The sequence below is a fragment of the Caretta caretta genome, chromosome 3 (assembly GCF_965140235.1).
Source record: "Caretta caretta isolate rCarCar2 chromosome 3, rCarCar1.hap1, whole genome shotgun sequence".
Taxonomy (NCBI): Eukaryota; Metazoa; Chordata; order Testudines; family Cheloniidae; genus Caretta; species Caretta caretta.
Window position 1 is genome coordinate 165890322 of NC_134208.1, and position 25746 is coordinate 165916067.

Consider the following 25746-nt stretch of genomic DNA (forward strand, 5'->3'; position numbering starts at 1 on the left):
TGCACCAAAGAAATACCCAACTTGTATCATTAATTTCTCCTCCCAAAAGAAATAACTCTGCAAACCCCAAATATTGTTCAGCACCAGTTGGGCCAAAGGGGCGACAACGTTCTTTGGAAGATGAAAAGCGTAAGAGGGACAGGTGGACACAAAACAAAGGGTGGGGTTACACTAGAGGACACAGTACACAACAGCCTTTGGGAGGAAGACAGAGGGACACAGTTTGATACATAGCCTCCTCTAGCAGCTGATCCACAAAGGCTAACACTGCTGCTGCTGTCACCGCCAGATATTGTGGTTAATTCTTTAGCTCAAGTGATAGAAGTCTGTGCTGCAGTGCTGAAGGTTCAGGGTTCATATGCTGATGCATGAGAGGAACAAATTATAAATAAGCTACAGAAAGTATAATTTGTTTTTGTCTTTTTAAAGAAAACTAGGAAAGTACACACAAAAACTACTTTAAAAGAATGCTGCACAGGATTTAAAGTCAAGAACTTGAAAGTTAGGAAATGCCAGACTTCAAGTTACCCGCACATCTTAAATTATGGCCCCCGTGCATGTGGATTATGATATAATCTTTAGTTACATGATCACATGTTATTTGTTCTACTAAACCTTGTCATTCAATGCACAAGATGGACAGTGAATGAGGCAGAGGGTAGCAAGAAGAGAAAGGATGTTCTCTTGCATTGAAAGCAAGACTAGGACTGCAACAGAATTCTTATGTGAGGTTAGACAAGACTACCATAGTGCACATGCACCCTGGGGGACAAATTAGGGTTTAATGTGTAACCTTAATCCTGCCATTTCCTAATTTTGTAATGCTTGACATTGCAATCTTAACACTAACAGTTTTTCATACATAATGTTAAAGTATTGCTGAATGTGTAGTTTATACTTAAAAAACAGAAAAATATACCATCAGAGTTTGAGAACAGACTTATCATTAACCCCTTAACTTGGTATTTCCCACTAGAAATCCCACTGGCAACATGATAAAAGTACATGAAAACTTTCCTTACCTAGCCTGACTGTGCCTTCCCCAGTACCAGCAAGTGTAGCTTGGACACTACCTCCTCGGACCTCACTTCCTTCAGAGTAATTCTGACCTGTTCTAACATCAATACATGGCCCAGCAGTACTGTTTATTTTACGACAGGGAATGCCTATCGGAAAAAGGAAAGACATTTTTTCATACTTCATTTACCTTTTACTGTGCCAGGATAATTTCTAAAACAGTTAATATACAAAGCACAATTACAAACATTTAAATTCTTACTACACTGGTAAGTCATCTTTCAAAGTTAACGAATTTTGCTCTTGCATTTTATTTCCAAAACCAAATTTAGTTTAATCGCTGCAAAACTTAAACAAATAGGTTGTTCTGTCAGGTTCATAAACCAATACCAGAAATCATAAAAACATTTAAATTAGCCTAGCATGAAACCTAATAGCCAAGAATGAATTTAGGTTCACAACTAAAAGTCAAAGTACACGTCACAGAGGTACACAGAGACGATATGATTACTGGGTCAGTAATCATCTGTATGATGAAACTGACCCAATGCAGTAACCATTCTTCTTCAGCAGATGTCAAATATAATTTAACTGCTAGTGTAGACAGCACAAAACCTCTTTCTGTAACAGCGTGGAAAAGGGATTCTTTCCTTCTACACTAGTAATTAAATGTTTCTCAAAAGCGGTCAGCATGGCTGCATACAGCCACCAGTGGATTTTTGTGCAGCCACATCAGCCTCCAAAACCTGGGCGGAGATTGGGGTGGAGGCAAAGTAGTGGCCCCACCCTGCAGCACCCAGCTGTTGCTCCTGAATAGCTGTTACCAAGGGCAGCGAGATGCACTGCCTTGGTGTTTGCGCTGGCATCGCCTGCAGGGATCGGCACCCTACACCACACAGCCTTCCCCGAGGGTCAAGGTAGCAGCTCTGGCAACATATGGGGCCAGTGCGCATGGCACCGGAGGTGGCCCTTGTCAATGGAGGCAGCTGCGGTGTTCAGTCACTGGAGCACTCCTGGGCAACTTCCGCACTCCTGCCTGGCTGGGGCACAGGGAGCCTGGGACTCGGAAGACAACTGGTGAGTTCCTGACCCACCTTCCCCAGGGCAGACTCTCTCTGAAGTATTACAAGGGGCAGGGACAGAGACATGGGTTGGTGCTTCCCCCGCCTGGGGCTGCACTCGCCGTTTGAAGTTGCTGTAGCTACCGCCGTAGGTCAACAGCTCCAGGCTGCTACAGGACTTGGCAGCTGCCCAGCAAGGGTGAGGGGCTCCCACTCCGTGACACGCTCCAAGCACAAGAACAGGAGCAAAGTCCGGGTACGCTGAATGGGGAGCTTTATTTCCTACCGCCTTCCTACTACATAAATAGATTACAATGATTTGGACGTGTATATGTACATATGTATTTATTTTTCCTAAAGTTAATTAAGTATTTTAGGAAAAATTGTCAGAGCAGCCACCAGCAAGAGTCAGTGGCCACACTCCAAGACTGCCAAAAAATCTGTTGCAAGAACCCCTTCTTTTCTGGCATTGGCTTGAGATGGTCCTATGCTAGCAACTGCTGTCAGCAACAGGCTAATTTTCCTATTTGTAGTTAAGACTCAAGGCACCAGCTGTGCTATTCAGACCATGGTAGTTGATCTTGGAACGAACCATTCATTTTTTAATATGGCACATTCATGTAATTTTTCAAAATAAGTCAGCTTGAATTGAAAATCATCTTCCTCCATAGAGGGATGAAAAAATATGAATCACTTCCCTCTACGGGAAATGGTTTCAAGTTAGAAACATTTACCCCACTTATATTGCACAAGGAAATCTCTCGTCGTCTACTCTCAATTCCACTGCATTAATCCATTGTGTTTCCCAGCCACTTAACCTGTACTATTTCATAATGCATACAAAAGACTAGCAATACAAACATCCACCAAATTTAAGAATGAAAGGATGTACACAATATTGCATCAGGTGTTAACAGCTTACCCTCTTAAGCCTTGTCTGCACTGGCAGCGTGGTAGGCTACATGCCTCAGCAAAAAAGCAGGCTCCATCCATACCGTGATGTGTAGTTACATGTGGCTGCCTCCCCACTCCCAGAGCCTTTCCCTGCAGTGGGGAAAGCCACTGACAGCAACCTCTGGTGGGGAAAGGCTCTGGGAGCTGCCACAGCCTTTCCCCACTGCTGGAGCTTTTCCCTTCGGGAAAAGCATGGGTGGTGAGTAGGATAGGCCGGGGAAAGTTGTGTCTCTCCAAACAGCCTGGCATGGCCGTGCCCACAATCTACCCCCAGGGCCCCTCCTGCCTGCTTCCAGTTCCCTTCCTGGTGCTCTTCCATAGCAGAAAGGCTGGGGCAGGCAGGCTGATGCTCATAAGCCCCAGGGCTGGGGCCACGTCAGTGCTGCCCACCTGGCTGGCGGTGGGGCTGGGCCTCAGGTAGCTCACCTGCCACGCATGGGGAAAAGGCTTTGGCAGTGGGATGCTATACTGCTAAAAACAGCAGCGTAGAAAGGGGAGGCACTGCTTGAGCGTGTAGAGAGCTGTGTAGGGTATATATCCTAAAGTACTCCATACGCCTAAGCAGTGCCTCACCATCTACACTGCTATTTTTACCCATGCTACAGGGGTGTATGTATGCAATAGGCTGCTCTAAGTGTAGACATAACCTTAAAATTAAAGCTTCTATCATCAATAGTAGTTGTTCACCCAGACTGCAGGTTAAAATGACGACTCCAAGCTGACAGATTTACATAACTATCCAGTGTAAGGATCAATGGATTGGAAGTGGTATATGAAGTACACAGTGAAAGAAAACAGAATCTGTACCTGGTGGAGGCAGGTAGCCATGAAAAAGGACACTGCCACATGATGAGCGTTCCAGCTCTTCACATAAGAGTAGTCTTCTTACTAAACAAGATATATATTAACATCAAAAGGAAAGAACTTCAATGAAGTTTTATTTTCTCAAGCTTCATTTAAAGAGGTTGATGAGATTTTAAAATATCTGCTTGAATACTGTCAAGTTCAGCACAAATAAGTTCAGCAGTCTTCTGGCTCATAATTGTCCCAAATCTTAGAATCATGTGTAGGTTATTATTATGGCAGTGCAACCATTAGGAACCACATAATTTTAATACAAACATTTACCTAAAGGAGTGATTCCATAAAATTCAGCTTCATGCCTGAGAACATTAATACTCACTCCCCTGGAAAAAAAACAAGAACAAAGGAAAGCAATGCCTTGAAATAACATTTTTTTCCCTTTGAAAAAAGAAGACTTGATTTTTTTTTTTTAAACGAGGTATTATATCTTGGGGGATCACAAAGTAAAAACTAGAAGTGTGAGTTCACACAATAAATATCAGAACTGAACCTCCTGAAGCAGCATATTTTAATAACTTAACACAACATTTCCACCCCAGAGCTGGACTCAGTCTTTAGCTGCAGATACATTAATCTTTACGGGTACAGATCACAACATTAAAGTAAAAAATACAGAAAAACCCACAACAATAGATTTGATTGAGAAATGTACTGTACTGAAATGGTTTAAATATATGAAATTGTATTCAACTGCAGTTTAACAAATTCTGTCCATTCTGTCACCTGCATGACACATAGAACTAAGGAAATAGGACCAGAGTCCACATATTAGACTGTGCCGGTGAGGGACTTAGAAAGTACCAGTCAGATCCCACAGTCACAGAACATCTGATTGATCAGTGGAATTAGAAAACTCCTATCATAAAGGATTTTAAAATTTCCACCCATGTGAACTGTACTTAGAAGGATTTTTAGAAGAATTAGAACTTCTTACCGTAAATCTAGCTCCTTTGTACGAAGAAAATTTAAAATGGGTGCAAATGCTGCTGGATCTCTATCAATAAATATCTACAAATAAAGATAGTTAATTTATTCTTTTTGCGTTAAGAGTTTGCTTTTGAGTAACAACTATATTATCTAGATAACATCGCTTTTAGAAACACTCTTTTGAGGTGCCCATCAGTCTCATGTCCCATTATGGTCTGCGGGATTTGACCACGTGAGGCACCCAGTTCATAATATTTTGCCCAGAATGTTTAGATACAAACAAAACAAGAAGTTTCTTCCCTATCTTCTCTACATAGGGTCTGTCTACACAGCAATTAAAAACCCACAGCTGGCCTGTTCCAGCAGACTGGAGCTCAGGCTGCAGGGCTATTTAATTGCAGTGTAGAGTTCTGGGCTCAAGCTGCGTCCCGAGGTCTTGGACCCTCCGACCTTGCAGGTCCTAGAGTGTGGGCTGCACCTTAGCTCAGAAGTCTATCCTAAAATTAAACAGCCCTGCAGCCCAAGCCAGCTGGCATGGGCCTGTTGCGAGTGTCTAATTGCAGTGTAAACATATACATAGAGTACAGGACAGCCCTGACTCTTAAACACACACCTCGACCCTACTGCAAACAGAGTTTTTACCTGGAAAAGGGAGAAGTGACAGATTTCATGAAGTCCACTAGGGACTTTGCTACTGATTGTATGTGGAAGGGACTCAAATACTAAGGAGATGAACAGCAGTATAAACCTCTATAATAGATTGAAATTTTTCAAGTCTATTGCAAAAGATTAAAATTTGCTTGTCTCTTTGATGGACAAGCAAAATATAATTAAACATTGTCATCACAAATGCCATATTTTAAGGTCAAGAAAGTGTGTGCACTTGGGCTAGTATACTTTTAAAAAAACCCCTAACCCTACCCCTCCATTATTGATATGTCTGTGGTTCACAAGTTTGATTAAAGGAAAAAAGTTTATTTGTACATGGAGTAAGTATCACACATTATGCACTGTAGATGCAAAGGACTGTTAAAGTTACTTTGCAAGGTTCTTGATATTAGATTTAGCAATACTTTCAATGTCATGTGCAGGCTCAACTATTAAAGAGACCAGATGGATAAGGTAATATCTTTTATTGGACCGACTTCTGTTGGTGAGGCAAGCTTCCAAGCCATGATTTTTAGTGTCTAGCAAAGTAATAAATTTAAGCTCCAAGGCTCACTTGAAAATGTGCAGATTTCCTTTGAGGATGAAGAATGATAGGTCAGATATAGATTGATCACGTTGTGAAATGTATTCATCCACAGAGACACTGGATTTGTGTTTTATTACAACAATCTGTAACCCACTAATCCCCCTTCTTTTTGGCCTTTGACCACAGGGTGTTAACGGGCCACTCAACCTGGAATGATCCCTTACAATATGTGCTAATTACTTATCTAAATAATCTGTTCCACCTTGCATTTTGCTGTGATGCTGGGAGTAACTTTCCCAGACCTGAAGAAGAGCTCTGTGTGGCTTGGAAGCTTGTCTCTCTCACCAGCAGAAGTTGGGCCAATAAAAGATGTTACCTCACCCATCTTGTCTCTCTAATATCCTGGGACAGACATGGCTAAAACCACACTGCATACAAGGCTCAACTTTGTAAATTAAGAATATCAACACGGCTACCACTCTGAAATCTTTTCTGATTATGGCTCCCACAGTTTAAAAGTGTTAGTTTTTAACACTGAGCAAAGCAATTAGCAAGTTTAAACCATTTGCTTCTGGGTATGTAAAGGGAGAAGTAAAGAAACACTGGTGTAGCAATATGCACATTCTTTTATCTTCCTCTTTCATCCAGATTAGAATGGAAACACGGAGTATGAAAAGAAAGTACCGGAGAGGATCTCTTTCCTCCTGTTGGTTGTTGACCTTCATTGAAATGGTCACACCTACAAAACTTTACTTCACCTTCTTGGAAATACCCTATTTTCCCTCAAATCTAAAACACTTACTTTCTTTTAAGTCTATGCTATTTTACAGAACAGTTAACACTTCCAAAACTTGTGTTTCCCATACTGGCTGCATGAACAATTTAACTGGTAGTGTTTGAAGTAAAAAAAGATACTCATACCAAAAGAAAATGTGCAGATTTCCTTTGATGATGAAGAATGATAGGTCAGATATAGATTGATCGCGTTGTGAAATCAATCGTGTTGGCGGGAGGGATAGCTCAGTGGTTTGAGCATTGGCCTGCTAATCCCAGGGTTGTGAGTTCAATCCTTGAAGGGGCCATTTAGGGATCTGGGGCAAAAATTGGGGGAGTGGTCCTGCATTGAGCAGGGGGTTGGACTAGATGACCTCCTGAGGTCCCTTCCAACCCTGATATTCTATGATTCTATTCTAAAAAGCACAGAACTATGCTTGCTCTGTTTCAGAGTAGCAGCCGTGTTAGTCTGTATCCGCATAAAGAAAAGGAGTACTTGTGGCACCTTAGAGACTAACAAATTTATTTGAGCATAAGCTTTCATGAGCTACAGGTTCCGATGAAGTGAGCTGTAGCTCACAAAAGCTTATGCTCAAATAAATTTTTTAGTCTCTAATGTGCCACAAGTACTCCTTTTCTTTATGCTTGCTCTGGGCATTCATTATGAACCCATTCATTATGGATCCGATTCTGAAAGTTCACTGTGAGTTTCCTTCATGATGTATGAAATAACCTATTCAGTTTATATGGGTAACATTTTCAAATGCACCTAAGTCATATAGGGTCAAAGGAACTTAGAAGTTTATGCCCCATTGACTCCTAAATGACTTGAGCACTTCTGAAAATGTTACCATTAGCTTTTTAACATAGGCGCGGACTCTGTGGGTGCTCTGGGGCTGGAGCACCCACGGGGAAAAATTTGTGGGTACTCTAATTCATTAAATTAGTGGCTGCAGCTAAGCTCCCCTCACCCCCCCCCACCTTTTCCTCCTCCCCTGAGCACGCCGCGTCCCCCCTCCTCCCTCCCAGCACTTCCCACCAGGCCACCGCCAAATAGCTGTTTGGCAGCATTAGCACACTTCGGCGGCGGGGGGGGAAAGAAGGAGCAGGAATGTGGCGCGCTCAGGAGAGAAGGCAGGGAAGAGGCGGAGCCAGGGCGGGGAATTCAGGGAAGGGGTGGAGTGGGGATGGGGACAGAGACAGAGGGGGTCGAGCACCCACGGGAAAGAGGGAATGTCGGCGCCTATGCTTTTTAGTTAAAATTGACTTTTCTGGGTCTTCAGGTGGTGGTCGTCTGATGGAAAAGTGACATCAGCATATGGGAGGGTGCAGTTCTATTTAACTAGTAAAAATCTTTTAAGGAATGAAATACTTTGGTCAAATGTTAGTCTGCTGTATTTACTGTATCTATAACACTCATCTATGTATCAATAATATCTTATCATTTTAGAACTATTAGTATGAGCTTCAGCATAGAAGTCACTTCTGCTAAATAGATCCAATTTGGAAATAAATATTCATTCTTATAAATTATCAGTAGCATTACTCACAGCACCAGTTTCATCTTTAAGTGTTGAAATTCTTCCACTCAGTAAACTGAAAAGCACAAAATATTTGTTTGAGTTATAATGCAGTCTAGAAGGAGAGAACACTGAACATGTGCAGAAATATTCTAACTCTCCATTATACAAATAACCCATCTATATTTCCATGACTCAAAGTTAGAAGTCCCCTAATAACTGAGCAAGTGTCAAGCTCCAAATTTTCTGGGCAATATGACTCCAAGAATTCTTCATGATCTCTGAAAGGAAATTAATGAAAAACTCATCCAGATACCTTTTGTTGGAGCTCTTATTTATACTCCAATGTTATTTTAACAGTCATTTTTGTACTAAGGTAAAAATTAGCCATCTGCTGAGATCCTTTCGCATGGAAGAAAGGGGAGCTGCAGGGCAGGAAGCGGGTTGGTTCCCTGTGCTGCCTCCTCCTCCGTATGGCATAGAACATGAGGACATCTCCCTGGAACTCCATTTACTTCACGGTTCCAGTGTAGCTGCCAGAGACATTGCTGTCTAACAGCTTCATTCACAAGGATTCTTCCTTCATCCTCTTCAAACATGAAAGGCAGAAAGCCATGGTGACATGAAAATTCCACCATTGCTTAGCTCCCTCTGCGAAGACACTAGCTGCCAGGGATGAGAACTTGGAGTTCTGAGAGCCAGTTGGTAGGTGAAGGCAGTGGTAGATTAGCCACTGGGCTGACAGGACCCATGCCCAGGGGCCCTGGCCAACTGAGGGGCTCTGGAAAAATCTGTCCCTGGGTGGCGGAAGGCGAGAGCCCCAACTGCCAGGCAGGAGGGGGAAGTCCCCATTCCCCCCCCACCCCTGGCAGCAGCGCCAGGCAGGCGGGGTGGAGGATCCTTCCCCAGAAGCCCTGGCCCGACCCCGTCCCCGGCAGAAGCTAAAGGATGGGGGAAGCCTCCCCCCCACCAGCAGCCCCAGCAGAAGTCACAGGATGGGGGAAGCCCCCCATAGCAGACCCCATCCCCAATTAAAGCAAGTGCAGAAGCCGTGGGGCGGCAGGGGAAGCCCCCGCACCCGACCCCACTGGGCAGGTGGAGTGTGACAAGCCCCAGTGCCCCAACCCTGGTCCCCCACAGAAGCGCGGGGGAAGCCCCAGCACCTGGCCCCCCTCTGTGCCCCTGGGACTGGAGGAGCTCTCACTCCCCACTGAGCCCTGAGGCGCAAGGGACAGAGTTTCGCCAGTCTTGGGGCCACTGGCGGGGTGGGAAGCAGAAAGGAGCAAAAGACATTGCGGGGCTGCAGTGGGAGGCAGAACGGGTAGGACCTGGGTGGAACAGGGGTGGGCCCCAGGGAAGGGGCAGAAAGGGGTTGTGGACAGTTCCACGGGCAGAAGAGGCAGAATGGGGGTGGGCTGCAGGCAAAGGCGTTGGGAAGGGCCCCCCACTTGCTCTGGCCCAGGGCCCCAGGAAACCTTAATCCGCATTTAGGTGAAGCATAGTCAAGGAAAGAGAGCGGAGCTCAGGAGGTGGGCAAACTACGGCCCGCGGGCCACATACGACCGACCTGTGGGACCCTCCTGCCCAGTCTCTGAGCTCCTGGCTGGGGAGACTAGCCCCCAGCCCCTCCCCTGTTGTTCCCCTCCCCCGCAGCCTCACCTCACTGCGCCACCGGCACAATGCTCTGGGCGGGGGGACTGTGAACTCCTGGGGTAGTGCAGCTGCACAGCCCGGCATGGTTGCCTATCCTGGTGCAGCCGGGCCGCCAGCCAGTGCTGCTCCAGGCAGCGCGGTAAGGGCCCAGGGAGCACAGGGGGTTGAATAGAGAGCAGGGGGGTTCGAGGAGTGGTCAGGGGTGTGGATAGGGGTAGGGGCGATCAGAGGGTGGGGAAAAGGGGGGTTGAATGGGGGCGTGGGTTCTGTGGGTGGTCAGGGGACAGAAAGCAGGAGGGGTTGGATGGGGCAGGGGTCCCTGGGGGGCAGTCAGGAATGAGAGGAGGGGTTGGATGGGGCGGCAGGAGGCAGTCAGGGGTGGAGGTTCCAGGGGCGGTCAGAGGACAGGGAGAAGGGGTGGTTGCATGGGGCAGGGGTCCCGGGGTGGGGCAGTCAGGAAGGAGAGGGTTGGATGGGGCGGCAGGGGGCAGTTGGGGTGGGAGGTCTGGGGGTGGTCAGGAAGAAGGGGTGGTTGGATGGGGTAGGGGTCCCCGGGGGGCAGTCAGGAATGAGAGGAGGGGTTGGATGGGGCAGCGGGGGACAGTTAGGGGCAGGGGGTCCAGGGGCGGTCAGGGGACAGAGAGCGGGACGGGGGGGTGGATGGGGCAAGGGTCCCGGGGTGCCGTCAGGGGGTTAGAAGCGGGGGGGGGGGTCGGATAGGGGCGGTGGCAGTGCCACTCCTGGCTGTTTGGGGAGGCACAGCCCCCCCTAACCGGCCCTCCATACAATTTTGGAAACCCGATGTGGCCCTCAGGCCAAAAAGTTTGCCCGCCCTGGCGTAGTTGGAAAAAAAAAACATGATTTTTCCTAAAAATAATGATGAAAAGCCCAGCATATTTGGGAGGGTTAGAATTAAGTAAGAGGCTTATTTACTGTTCTGATTTGGAAGGCTACTTACTGCAAAGAGCAAGAAATAATATTTTTTAAAAGATAACATATTGAAAATTCTCTCACATATGAAGACAAAAGAATTTAAATATCTAACTACTAACTCTCCCAAAGGAATAGCGTGGTATACAAATAATGTATGTCATGGAGAAGGTAAATATGATGCTCCTACTTATCACTCTCATGACACAAGCACAAGCAGACATTTAAAATGGAATTTGAAAGGCAACACATTTTAAACCAATAGAAAGATTTTTAACAATGCAAAATTAACATGTGGAACTTATTGCCACTAGACATAATTTTGAGACCTAGGGCTTGCTAGGAGTCAAAATAGTGAGCCATGAGAATATCAACAGTTTCATTAGATAGGATAAAAATATTTTTATAAAGGATAATAAACCCTCACATTCAATAAGCTAACCACTGACTGATTGGAGAAGGAGGAAGACAGAAAAACTGATCATATGGCCGGTTTATTCCTTCCTCCCTCCCCACTTGGCACTAGTTTTTATATGCTATGAGTAGACCCCAAAAAAAATTAGAGGGGGAAAAAATGTATGTGTTAAATTCACAATGGGGAAACTCTTACAATTTTAATTACAGAAGCATACTGTGCAACAGCAGTGGAGAAGGTGGATACTGGTGATCTAATGCAGGTCTGGCTCAGCTTCACCACCCACTGACCCTCCCACCCACAGCATGAGTATCTCAGGAAGATGAATAATCCCTTCACCACTCCATCCTCCTCCTTCGCTCTGCCCCAACAGTGACAGCAGGATGGCGTTGTGACTTATGTTTTTTTCTGTAATCAAACTCTCATAATGGTAATGATATAAAATGCTTTTTAAATGCCTAGTAATTCTACTTAGTAAAATATATTAACATTTGAAATACCTGGAAAAAAAGGAGTCTGGAATCCACATTAGTGTTTGTCTTGAGGTGCTGAACCTGTAAGACCAAAAATTAAAAAAAATCAAGCATTGCACATACAGAGTATCAAATTGAGTTTTTGTTTTTTTCAAGACTGCTTAAAAGAAGCCTTAGGGTACATTACACTGCAAAAAAAGATCCAGGGCAGCAAGTCTCAGAGCCCAGGTCAACTAATTTGGGGTCAAGGCTCATGCTATGGGGCTAAAAACAGCTATATAGATATTTGGGTTTAGGTTGGAGCCTGGTTCTGAAACCCAGCAAAGGGGGTGGCTCTCAGCCTGAAAGTCCACACTGCAGTCAACCCAGGCTCCAAGTCTCACTGCTCTAGGTCTTTATTTTGCAGTGCAGACATATCCTTAGAGGTCAGAGAGTGGTTTGGAAAGCTGATTCTAGAGTGAATTCCTTACTATGTGTAAAAATCTCAAAGAAAAGATGTGAAGACATTATATTATTCTTACCTCTCATTTGTATTACAGCATCTGGAGGCCCCAAATCAGGGCCCCAATCATTGTGCTAGACCCTATACAAAAACACTCAGCGATACAATTCCTGCCCCAAATATCTTACAATCCAGGGTCCTGCCCCTGCAAACATTCATGCCATTTGTGTAACTTTATACAAAGGACTAGATCAATAGTGCTAGTATTTGCAAGATTAAGCCCTAAATTAAGACAAGATGCAACAAACTTAGGGAGAGTGTCAGTAATAATGACAAAGTAGTAAGTAAAAAATATTTTAGAGTGCTTATAGTTAGGGCCCTACCAAATTCACGGCCATGAAAAATGCATCAGAGAAATATGGTCTCCCCGCATGAAATCTGGTCTTTTGTGTGCTTTTACCCTGTATACAGATTTCACGGGGGAGACCAGCGTTTCTCAAATTGGGGGTCCTGACTCAAAAGGGAATTGCAGGGGGATCAAGGTTATTTTAGGGGGGCTGCAGTATTGTCTCACTTACTTCTGTGCTGCCTTCAGAGCTGGGCAGCCAGAGAGTGGCGGCTGTTGGCCAGGCACCCAGCTCTGAAGGCAGTCCCCCACCAGCAGCAGTGCAGAAGGAAGGGTGGCAATACCAGACCAGGCCATCCTTCCTTCTGCGCTGGTGCTGGCTCTGCCTTCAAAGCTGAGCTCCCAGTCAGCAGACACCACTCTCTAGCTGCCCAGCTCTGAAGGCATGCTGCTGCTAGCAGCAGCGCAGAGGTAAGGGTAGCAGTACTGCAACCCTCCCCACCCCCCCAAAAAAAACCACACACACACACACACCTCCTTTTTGTGTCTGGACCTCTACAATTACGACACCATGAAATTTCAGATTTAAATAGCTGAAATCATGAAAATTATGATTTTAAAAATCCTATGACTGTAAAATTGACCAAAATGGACTGTGAATTTGGTAGGGCTCTACTTATAGTACCTGTAGTTATCTGCAACGGCTATTTATGCCCAATTGTCTACCAGTGAAATCTCTCCACTAGAATTAAAGTTAGGACCAGCTTTCTGTTTAAAGCTCAACTGTTCTACGTGCTCTAAAATCTGGACAGTCAATCAGATTGCATTGAAATTTGGTGTGCCTCATACGGAGGAGGTAAAGTCAGTGAGCCACAGTTGGGGCCATTTGACCATGGGATTCCTGAGATACAGTCTCCAGAGGGGTGGCAGGGGACAGCCTCCAGAAAAACATTTTTTTTAATAAAGTTAACATGTTCTGGCAATGTTTTTTTTGCTCACAGACAGATCAAATCAGGGCTCAGATCATCAGGCTAGGGTCTAAAACGCTTAAGTGCTACCCCCAACAGAGTGCATGGCACCCACCACCCTTTGGGGGAAATCAAATTAAAACATTATTTGAAAGAGTTTGCTTTTTCCAGTTACGCCTATAAAGGCTTACGTGCGTACTCATACCTCTAATGGAGCATGTGCAGAGAGAGAGAGACACACACTAACTGTCTGGAAAACTACCTACACATCACAGAACCTAGGTGGCTCCAAAGGTACATTACGTTCTTGGAACCATCCCAGGCACTGTACGTTCAAATCCAAACCCTGGGCAAAAATTTGAAGTAAAAAAAAAAAGCAGGAATATTGCTCCAATCTGCCTCTGTCAAAGTGGGATTTTAATTTTTGTGAAACATAATCTGAGTACAGCAGAATATTCAGAAGGCTATTTAAAAAAGGAAACAAAGCTACACAAGCAAATGCTCTCTGAAAGGGAAAATTGAAGTAGAAGATAAGGTGGGAATAGACGGTGAGGGGTTGGGACACCAGGTCATAGAGAGGAGGGTAGTGACTAGGGGGAGTAGGAAAGTAGGGGTGGGAGAGTGACAGAGGGCCTGGGGGGAATAGGGATGAGGCAGGAATGCCTGTAACCCCACATTGCCTTCCTGTGCATGTTCTACAATCTGGGGGCTTTCAACCCAACTATTTGAGTGTGAACACCCCCCCTTCCCTGCCCCCCTCATGAAAGCCACGTTCTGGAGGGGGCTTGCTTTTCTGGAGTGGGATGGGGGGTCTGAGCCCCTCTCTCTACCCCTCCCCATGTGAGCCAGACATGCTCAGACCATGCACCAGGAATATACTGCTGAGATTGGGTATGCTTGACACATATCAGAAACTCTCCAGCACTGGGAGGGGGAAGTGGAACACCCACTCACATGAGGGAAGCAGTTCACACCTCTCAGAGATGTTGTTTAAGGCTACATCTATGGGTCAGTTCCATTGTTGATGGATGCGTCGACCCCATCCCTCCTATTCTCCCTCTAATTTCACACAATATTATACTAGAATGCCAGCTCTTCTCTAGCTAAGGCCATGCCTACACTAGTGACTTTACAGCAGCATAGCTGTAACTATGCAGCTGCACCGCTGTAAGATCACTCCTGTAGCCACTCTGAGGACAGAAGAGAGCTCTCCCATTGACATAATAAAACCACCTGCAGGAGCAGCAGGAAAAGCTCTCCCACCACCACAGCGCTGTGCACCCAAGCACTTATGCTTGCGAAACTTACATTGCTCAGGAGTGTGTTTTTTTCACACCCCGAGCAACATACGTTTTGCAGACATAAGTGGTAGCGTAGACATGGCCTAAATTGAAAAGCCCTTCCTGTTAAAATGACTCTTCTGAGGTCTTGTCTACATTACACACCTTGTCGACAAAAATCAGCTTTCATCAACAAAACAGTGGATGTGAAACACTGAAATGCTCCTCCCACAGATGTAACTCCCTTGGTATGCTGACATAATAAAACCACCTCAAAGAGAGGCAAAGAACTTTTTGCGACATTGTTAGAGTAACGATGTAATTAAAGAGGCTTATGATCGTCAACATAACTTAAGTTGACTTAGTACTCTAAAATCTGTGTGCTTACACAGATTGTCTTGCAATTTGTTATGTTTTGTGGGAGCGTAGGGTAGGGTTAATTATCCAAACGTGGGATCATTTGGGCAAGGGGTTCCTAAAATACAGTCCCCACTAAAAACAAAAAAACCCAACAATACAGGTTCACCCAAAGCATGCAATTCCAATAATCTCCCCTAAACGGTTCCAGAATTGAGGAATCTTTGAAGACAACATCATTAAGTGGAGCTATTGTAGACAGGAAGGGGCTGAAGAGAGGAAATTTGAGGGTAAAGTTCCAAAATACTTTATACAATAAATGGATGCATTTCATGATGTCTCTAAAGAACAAGTATTTTATGAATTCATCCCTTTTCTGGCTCTGCTTCATATTTTCAGTGCCCACATTTCCTATTTATATTGAAGGAAAACATTACTTTCTACCACTGCAAAAAGCAGAAGCAGCAAGATCATATAAAAAACTCCTCTGTACTATATACAGTGAAGACTATGTGTAGTCATTCAGTGGTTCAATGCAAGCATGACAATCCCAAATCTGAACAAAGAAATCTAGTGTTGGCACTGACCAGGAACAACATGCAAAACAAGAATTTATTTTTTCTGTCAGAAAAAAAATGAACCAAAGCCTTTTGTTACTTGAGCTACTGAGAGTTTAAGGAGATTTTCTCTAACTTTTCGGCTGTTGGTTTTGCTACAGTTTCCTTTATCATCAGGTATATACTGGAATTCAATTTTTCCTTCTTAAAAATAAAATATCCACATACCATAATTAGGTATGCTTATAAAATTCAGAATAAGAGAAACAATTTTTCCTAATTTGCCGTAGCCAAAGAAAACAGTGATTTATACTACAATACGGTAAATACAGTCATTTCTCATCTTCAAACCTTTGAAAATTCTTTAAATATATTCTTTAAACATCCAAAATTTCAGTTATTTAAAGCTTCTCCAATTGGCCAAACTATATCCTTAGAACAATTAGGTAAATGTCATTTTTATTTATAGCACTTTATCTCAAAGTAGGAGTAACTCAATTTTGAAATGATACAAAACATTACCTTAGCTATGCCCTGTGAACTTTTTTCAATGCTGAGAGCTTATGACCAACGTTTACCAGCCACACGTCAATGCCCTATAAAAATCTAATACAGAGGAGGCTAAGTACCAATGACTTTCAATGAGACTTCGGATCCTAAATCAGTCAAGGCATGCTTTGCTCAGCATTGCAATGCCTAAGTTCCTTTAAGAATCTGGGCCCTAAGCAATAATGGCCTAGCTTTCAAAGGTGCTGAGCACTTATTTCACTGGGATACATATGTGCTCAGAAATCCTGAAAAATCAATCCATTTATGAAGGAGACCAACTTTAAGCATCCTCGTGTAAAAGAAGTGCTAGAAGAATAAAACAGAAAACTAAAAACTGTGAGAAAACAAAAAACCCTCTGGCTAATTCTCCATGAGTAAATCCAAGTGAGAAAATCATGCAAGACAGACAATAGCAGTAGATCATAATAAGAAAGGGGGGGTACAGTCTTTATTTCACAATAGCACAATTTACTACATAGGTTGGGAAAAGGGTGTCTGTACATCTGGGTATAGTGTTTAGATTACCCACAAATGCAAAGTTTGTTTTTAAAGTCATAGGATACATAGAGTACATAATCAGCAGTAACCCAAATTTAGGTGAATAGATTTAACAATACAATTTAGATTTTAGAATCCAAATACACAGATACACTCATGAAAATTTGTAGAGAGATTTGGTTGTGGAAAGCAAAATATATCAATGAGTGGAGATTGTCCCTCAGTCACTGAGAATTAGGATAGGTTGTTCATTTAGAGAAAAAAAAAGCATTTGAGTTACTTTCCGGACTGCGCTTATCATCGGCACTCCAGCTCATCCCTCCTGGTATTGCCAGTGTCCAGTGATGCGTTCTATGTAGATGTCCCTCGACCACCTGACAGCATCCAACACCATGAGTTGCTGCATCAGCCAAGCATAGCGTTGACCAACTCCACATTCTCTCAGCACTTGCTCGTTACCGGGCCCAGGGCTCTGACGATCAGCACATGAGTTTGGACTTCGTAGCCCCTAGCTCTCAGGGTGTCAGCCAGAAAGGCATATTTCTCCAGCTTTCAAGCTCAGGCATCATGGAAGGCTGGGGTCCTGTTTTCGAAGGGCACTATGATGTCCACCATGATGATCTTCTTCCAGTCCTCATTGGTGATGAAAATGTCCAGTCGTAGTTGGCTGTCGGTTCCGGTATTACTTAACTGCCCTAAAAACTAGTATTCACGGTTATTGAAGTTAATATGAGCATTAAAATGACTAAGAGTTTAATACAGATAATACACATGCAGAGCAAGAACTGTAAAAATAAAATCTAGACCTCATTTCTGGGACTGAGAAGTAGCAATTTCAATAAAAGTTATACACGCAATAATTTATATATCCAGTATATCCAGCTAAGTGAGCAGTCATACCAGACATCTACACACATCAGATGTGGAAGTTGGGCAGTCCAAAAACTAAGTGCACCTTCAAACTTTCAAAAAGTGTTATCTGCATCACAGCTATACTTCTTGAAGAATTATTGTAATTATAAAATTACTTTTTAATTTTATTGTGATTAAAGAAAATATAGAAAAATAAATGAGAACTGGGGATAACAGATATTCAAGCTATATTTCTATCAGTTATGAAACCATTGATTCAATCTATTGCCCTTGTGCAGCATCAATTACCCTATCTGAAATGGATGGAGAAGGAAATAGTTACAAGTCTACAGGGTGTATTTACAAGGCCTTGGTCAATAAGGTTCTGACATGCAGAAAAATATTAACAGAATGGAAAAGGACACCTGAACGCATGGTCTGCCTACTCCCCAGGCTAGAGCACCTTACCTTGTAGCCTACAGGGTATTTGTTGCGCGAAGGCTCACTCTCCTTTTCTGAGACTGCACACAATGCTGGCATTCAAGCACTCCACAGAACTAGAAAGGAAGTCTAATAACTCAATTAATAAGCTAAGGCTTTTTATGCCAGACACCTAGGGCCAGTCTACACAACAAATTTATATTGGCACTGCTGTAACATGTCTGGTGAAGATGCTCTAAGCCGATGGGAGAAATCTCTCCCATCGCTTAATAACGCCACCTCCGTGAGAGGCAGTAAGTATGTCAGTGAGGAAGCTTTCCCGCCAACATAGTGCTGTCTCTACAAGGTGGATTAAGGTCAATATAACTACGTCGCTCAGGTGTGTGGATTTTTCACACCCCCGAGTGACGTAGTTATAACATAGTAAGTATGTAGTGTACCCAAGCCTGAATTTCAACAAGGGTATGAGAGTTATTTAAGTCTTGCATGGATAATGACCATAGAATTTTTCCTGTCTCTGAGCAAAACAACATTCTTAGAACAAGAGGTAAAATCCACTCAGCATTCCATGCTTTTGATACAAAAATTCATCTCCTCCATCTTATTGTCCAGATCATCCATTGTTGCCTCAAATTGGGTGATCATCATGTTGATATTTTCAAGGAACTATCAAACATTATCTCACAGGCCTGTCTTTCTCTTCGAATTTGCACGGTATGGTAGCAGATTTCTCTATAAAAGCTGGAACCCTCTTCAAGAAAGAATCAATGTGCAAAACCCTAGATATTTTATTCCTTAGCATCTTCAGTCCCAGTGGAAGGCAATTACACACAAAAGGATATTCCTCAGAATGTGAGCCAAACCAGAACATATCCACTCAGTTAATCAAAGCTAAACCTTTCCATTTGTATTTTCATTAAAAAGGAAAAGTATGTGACCCACACAGCCAGAATTATCTAAAGAAAACAACAGAATAGACTGATGTCTACACTAAAACCACCTGGCCATTCTGCAAAGGGTTCTGTGGACAATTTTAAGCTCAATGCTTTTTACACCCAATAAGAACATGAAACAACTACTATTGCTTAAGCCAATTGTTTTCACCAAGCTTTAAGAAATATTATTAATAAACATTAGAAATCAAACAATCATCCCTATTTCCAAATCTTCACCTCACAATATCGCTGAGTGAAAAGTAATATAAAGATTTACAGATGTTAGTTTGAGACTCAGACAGAATATTGACTAGTTTGTGCTACATGTAACAACTGGTTTGGATAAGAAACAAACAATCTGATATAAAGCTATCCGAAGATACTAGGATTACAATGATGTAATTTTACAAAGATTATAGTATTATCAACCTTGTATCAAATTTCTATCTAGAAAAATCTGATATCAGCAATATATATTAAAGAACGACTACTGAAAGTTGCCTTTTAGAGTTGTCATAAATATAAAGGGAAGGGTAAACACCTTTAAATCCCTCCTGGCCAGAGGAAAAACACTTTCACCTGTAAAGGGTTAAGAAGCTAGGATAACCTCGCTGGCACCTGACCAAAATGACCAATGAGGAGACAAGATACTTTCAAAGCTGGAGCGGGGGAGAAACAAAGGTTCTCTCGGTCTGTGTGTTGCTTTTGCTGGGACCAGAGCAGGAATGCACGTCAGAACTCCTGTAAAGGGCTAATAAGCAATCTAGTTAGATATGCGTTAGATTCTGTTTTGTTTAAATGGCTGATAAAATAAGTTGTGCTGAATGGAATGTATATTCCTGTTTTTGTGTCTTTTTGTAACTTAAGGTTTTGCCTAGAGGGATTCTCTATGTTTTGAATCTGATTACCCTGTCAGGTATTTACCATCCTGATTTTACAGAGGTGATTCTTTTACTTTTTCTTCAATCAAAATTCTTCTTTTAAGAACCTGATTGCTTTTTCATTGTTCTTAAGATCCAAGGGTTTGGGTCTGTGTTCACCTCACATTGGTGAGGCCTCATCTGGAGTACTGTGTCCAGTTTTGGGCCCCACACTTCAAGAAGGATGTGGATAAATTGGAGAGAGTCCAGCGAAGGGCAACAAAAATGATTAGGGGTCTAGTACACATGACTTATGAGGAGAGGCTGAGGGAGCTGGGATTGTTTAGCCTGCAGAAGAGAAGAATGAGGGGGGATTTGATAGCTGCTTTCAACTACCTGAAAGGGGGTTCCAAAGAGGATGGCTCTAGACTGTTCTCAATGGTAGCAGATGACAGAACGAGGAGTAATGGTCTCAAGTTGCAGTGGGGGAGGTTTAGATTGGATATTAGGAAAAACTTTTTCACTAAGAGGGTGGTGAAACACTGGAATGCGTTACCTAGGGAGGTGGTAGAATCTCCTTCCTTAGAGGTTTTTAAGGTCCGGCTTGACAAAGCCCTGGCTGGGATGATTTAACTGGGATTTGGTCCTGCTTCGAGCAGGGGGTTGGACTAGATGACCTTCTGGGGTCCCTTCCAACCCTTATATTCTATGATTCTATGCAAATTGGTGAGGATTTTTATCAAGCCTTCCCTAGGAAAAGGGGTGTCGGGTTTGGGAGGGGGGGGGGGGGGAAGATGTTTCCAAGCGGGCTCTTTCCCTGTTATATATTTGTTAGACGCTTGGTGGTGGCAGCAATTAAGTCCAAGGGCAAAAGGTAAAATAGTTTGTACCTTGGGAAAGTTTTAACAAAGCTGGTGAAAATAAGCTTAGGGGGTTTTTCATGCAGGTCCCCACATCTGTACCCTAGAGTTCAGAGTTGGGAAGGAACCTTGACAAGAGTTCATTTCCACCTCTGATCAACCATGAACATCACATTTGAATATAAAAATACAAATTTAAAATATCAGACTTTTACATTATAAAAACAGGAATAAATCATATTTAAAATACAATAGGGTTATAATGGAAATTATGCTATCAACATAAAGCATCAAGATTACATTTTATCTCTTGTTCCTTAAATAGTTCAGCATTTTTGATATTTCAATTTTAAAAGTTTATCGCTGAGCATTTTAGTGCAATTCCAAAAATAATATTTCCTTTGCAATAGTAAATTCCAGGGGTTAGAACCAAAAATAAATCTCACTTACTACTAACATTAATACTAATTATTTTCTACAGCTAGTAATGTAACACTACTCAGAATGGCAGATGAGTCACACTAATATATTTGTCTACATCAGTAGTTCTCAAAGCCAGTCCGCACCTTGTTCAGGGAAAGCCCCTCGTGGGCCGGACCGGTTTGTTTACCTGCCGCGTCCGCAGGTTCAGCCGACCACGGCTCCCACTGGCCGCGGTTCGCCGCTCCAGGCCAATGGGGGCTGCGGGAAGTGGCGCAGGCCAAGGGACTTGCTGGCCGCCCTTCCCGCAGCCCCCATTGGCCTGGAACGGCGAACCGCGGCCAGTGGGAAGTAAACAAACTGATCCGGACCTCCAGGGGCTTTCCCTGAACAAGCGGTGGACCGACTTTGAGAACCACTGGTCTACATCATTCTGCAATACTCGAGGAAACAAAGAAGAACAATTAAAAATTCAGGGTACAGATTTAAGTAGTCTTACATTTTACTAGGTATACATTCCAGACTTTTTTTCGCTCCTGTATAGCTCTCCTGCTCTTGCATCACTAGCATGGAAATGTTTCAATCTGAATTATTTTATGTTTTATTTTATCATGAAAAACTTTCTGCTATTACTATTAAAACATGGGTGATTTGGTGGTTAAACACAGAAAACTTTTTAGAAAAAAATTGTTTATGAATGTTTCATTATTACACTTAAAAAGATGTCAAACTATCAGGATAGAGATATAATATGCAAAATATTAGACTGTTCTTGATGCTTTCATATAAGAACATCACAATTTGGCCTAATGCATTTCATCCAAACTGTTTATTTGTACAGATGCATCAAGAATCTATATCTGATGGGATACAAAATTAAATACAAGCCACTGTTTTAAATATGATTTAACCAGTGAAGTAGTTTGCAATATTTGGTGGAATATTTTCAATATTTCTAGATCACACAGTTTTTTTTGAAGCAGAAGTCAATTCTGCTCGTTAATAGCCTCTAGATTCTTCTTCCCATACAAAAATCAGGTGTAAAGAAATTATCAATAATTACTTACAAATATGAAAGAATGCAAACGGAGGTTGTATTTTCCCCCATATTTCTGTGACTAAATGTGAAGTTAGCCATTTTCACAGGTAACACCTTGTACAATTATCTTTCCAAAAGTTTTACAGTCTGATATTCCTAGGGCCATATTCAGCCATAAAGCTAGAGAATGCAACTCCAGTGACTTCAGAAGACTTGTGACAGGATTGAATTTGGCCCTTATATTGTAAAATAAGTTTTTGAATCAAATCACTTCTTTGCACAACACATGCAAGCATACTGAAGATAAGCTACATTAAAGAAAAACATTGAAGTTAACTAAAAGGTATCTTGTAATTTAGGAAGACTATTATTATCAATGGTAAACTTTTCAGTCTATAAGCAACACTAATCAAATGTTTACCAATATAAAATTTTCAGGGGGGAAAATCTTTATTGTATTTCCTGAGACACACATCAGTATGTCAAAGTCTTTCCTTATCTTTTATTGTGTGAGCTTGTTCAAGCTATTTATCAATATCTGAAATAATATACAGTGCATCATACAAACAGAAGTAGACCTAATGATATGAATGTCCCAGTACTGTATTCATTCTCAAGGAAGACAGTTTCATGAAGCTTCCCTATCCTGGCCTACCACTTCACTGTTACCTTGTTTCTTTTACCTTGCACAGTTAGTCAGTTGCTAACTCCTGCTATTTACGTATACATCCCTTTCCACACCTACTGTCAAAATCCCTCTGTGCCTTAAGCATCATCTCCTTGCCTCAAAAACTGTAACCTCCTTCTTTCTGGCCCTACCAACACGCAGCTCATTCACTGCTAGCCTAACCACAGCTTTTCATAAGTCGTTTCACTGACTCCAAATCCCTATCTTAAAACTTTTCATGTTTTGTCCCCAGGGCTTCACACAGCATGGTGACATGATGCATATCATATCATCCTGACCCTTCTAAATCTTAGTTTGTGTATTCCTTCCGCCCTCTACATCCTATTTTGTTACACTCAATTTAGAATACAAGAAGGCAGCGATCATGTTTTTACTCACTATGTAAAGCACCATATAGCATCTATAGTGCCAGGTTTCAGAGTAACAGCCGTGTTAGTCTGTATTCGCAAAAAGAAAAGGAGTACTTGTGGCACCTTAGAGACTAACCAATTTATTTGAGCATAAGCTTTCGTGAGCTACAGCTCACTTCATCGGATGCATACTGTGGAAAATACAGAAGATGTTTTTATACACACAAACCACACACAATAGCTTTGGATAAGCTATTACCGACAAGAGAGTGGGTCTGTGGGGGGGGGGGGGGGCGTGGGGAGAAAACCTGAACCTGTGCTGGAAATGGCCCACCCCGACCATCATACACATTGTAAGGAGAGGTTTCAGAGTAACAGCCGTGTTAGTCTGTATTCGCAAAAAGAAAAGGAGTACTTGTGGCACCTTAGAGACTAACCAATTTATTTGAGCATGAGCTTTCGTGAGCTACAGCTCACTTCATCGGATGCATACCGTGGAAACTGCAGCAGACTTTATATACACACAGAGAATATGAAACAATACCTCCTCCCACCCCACTGTCCTGCTGGTAATAGCTTATCTAAAGTGATCATCGAGTTGGGCATTTCCAGCACAAATCCAGGTTTTCTCACCTCCACCCCCCACACAAATTCACTCTCCTGCTGGTGATAGCCCATCCAAAGTGACAACTCTCTACACAATGTGCATGATAATCAAGTTGCTACACAGAAAGACTCAGTCTTTCCAATCTTCTTTAGAAAACTGCTTAACTTTACAGCCCATAACTCACTCAGGAGCCCTTCCTCCTTCCAAAGAGACCTGACACACTCACTCTTCAGACAGTCATATTTCCATTCCTCTTTTTAAAAAAAGGATACTGCATTGTACTAAATAAGGTGGATTCCCAAACAAATGCAAAATTAAATGTTGGAAAGAAGAAAGGGAAAGATTCATCCAGAGTTACTTACACTGCATAGACAAACAACAGCTTGGCCAAGGCACATATTCCTGAGTAAGATATGAACAACTTACTTTATTCTCCCCCAGGTCCATTCCCTCTTTCTGAGGCTATGTCTACACTACAGTTTATGTCAGCATAATTTATGTCACTCAGGGGTGTAAATAAATCACTCCCGAGTGTCATAAGTTATACCGACATAAGTGCCAGTGTGGACAGCGCTACGTTGGCGGGAGAGCTTCTCCCACTAATGAGCTCTCTCCCGTCAGCTTAGAGCAGCTAGATTAGAGAGTTTATGGCGACCAAGCTGCAGTGGTGCTGTAAACTCTCTTGTGTAACCATGCCCTGAGACACTTATTCTGCACACACAAAAAAAAGGAGGATACTTTTCAGAGTAACAGCCGTGTTAGTAGCTGTAGCTCACAAAAGCTTATGCTCAAATAAATTGGTTAGTCTCTAAGGTGCCACAAGTACTCCTTTTCTTTTTGAGGATACTTTGTAAACAACAAAAATTACCATAACAAGTACGTTCCTACCATGATATTTTAGAAGTTGCAGGAAAACTCCAAAACTGCGAGTATATTTATCTACTTTGGAAAAAAGTAATTTATTTTCATTGCTTTAATCTTTCTACTATAGTGTTAGCACTTAACATAAGCATCACTCTTCTACTTTCCTATTTACAATCCATTATACTGTATATTCTACTAATACAATACATAATTTTCAGAAATGTAAGAGAAAATACACAATTTTGTAAAGTTTAAAAAAAAATGACAAACTCAATCTGTACAGGATTCTCAAGTTTAGCACCCAAAATTTATACAAAGCATTATCCACATAGCTTTGGAAGGGCAGATGCTACATTGACAAAGCAGCAACGAACTTACAGAAATACAATAAAATACAGAAAATAAAGGTAGGTATTTGTGGAATGAGAAACAATACAGTTAGAACCACTGAAGTTATAAATTTAGCAATATCCACTTTTTCTAGAAACATGTAATTGCAAACCTGGACTACAAAAAACTATGGAGACAAAGTAAAGTGAAGGACAGAGTGGTTTCTTTTGTAAACTAGGGAATCTGAAGAAATTCCTACTCTATATCTGTTAGCAAATTAGCAATTCAATAACTCTTAGTCTGAAGAAACATATTTCTCCCTCAACATGTCTCCTGCTTATACTTCTCTGTGATTTTCATAATCATTTGCTAAATATATTTCAAAACATGATCTGCAGTTTTGGGACTTTTAAGTGACTTACTCCTAAACACTGTACGAATAGGTCACTGTATAACTGCAGAATAGTGAAGGGTTCTCAAGGTAGGCACAGCCAACCCTGGTTTGGGTTATACTTACACAACATAAATTTTAACCAATGCCATAAATTGGCCCTGAGGACACTTTCAGATATCAGTTTTGCCTACTAATTTTAAGGTATCACCGAGGCAGGAGTTTCAGTAAATCAGAGTTATAGTATAATCAGAGGCCTGTGAATTCTGAGATTCTGCAACATTTGCTACAGAGGGTAAGTTTGCTGTACAACTGTACTATAAAGTATC

At 42.4% G+C, this 25746-nt stretch overlaps 1 protein-coding gene across 2 annotated transcripts in view; it reads right to left on the minus strand.

Annotated features, from left to right (window-relative positions):
• KCTD3 (potassium channel tetramerization domain containing 3) overlaps window positions 1-25746 on the minus strand; it is a 65860-nt gene that overhangs the window by 37376 nt on the left and 2738 nt on the right. For both annotated transcript variants that reach the window (XM_048843171.2, XM_048843170.2), the window contains exons 2-7: window positions 11811-11864; window positions 8343-8388; window positions 4831-4904; window positions 4161-4219; window positions 3840-3920; window positions 1023-1166 (exon numbers count right to left, since the gene is read on the minus strand). In XM_048843171.2, coding sequence (XP_048699128.1) covers window positions 1023-1166; window positions 3840-3920; window positions 4161-4219; window positions 4831-4904; window positions 8343-8388; window positions 11811-11864 — 458 coding nt within the window. The remainder of the gene's footprint in view (window positions 1-1022; window positions 1167-3839; window positions 3921-4160; window positions 4220-4830; window positions 4905-8342; window positions 8389-11810; window positions 11865-25746) is intronic.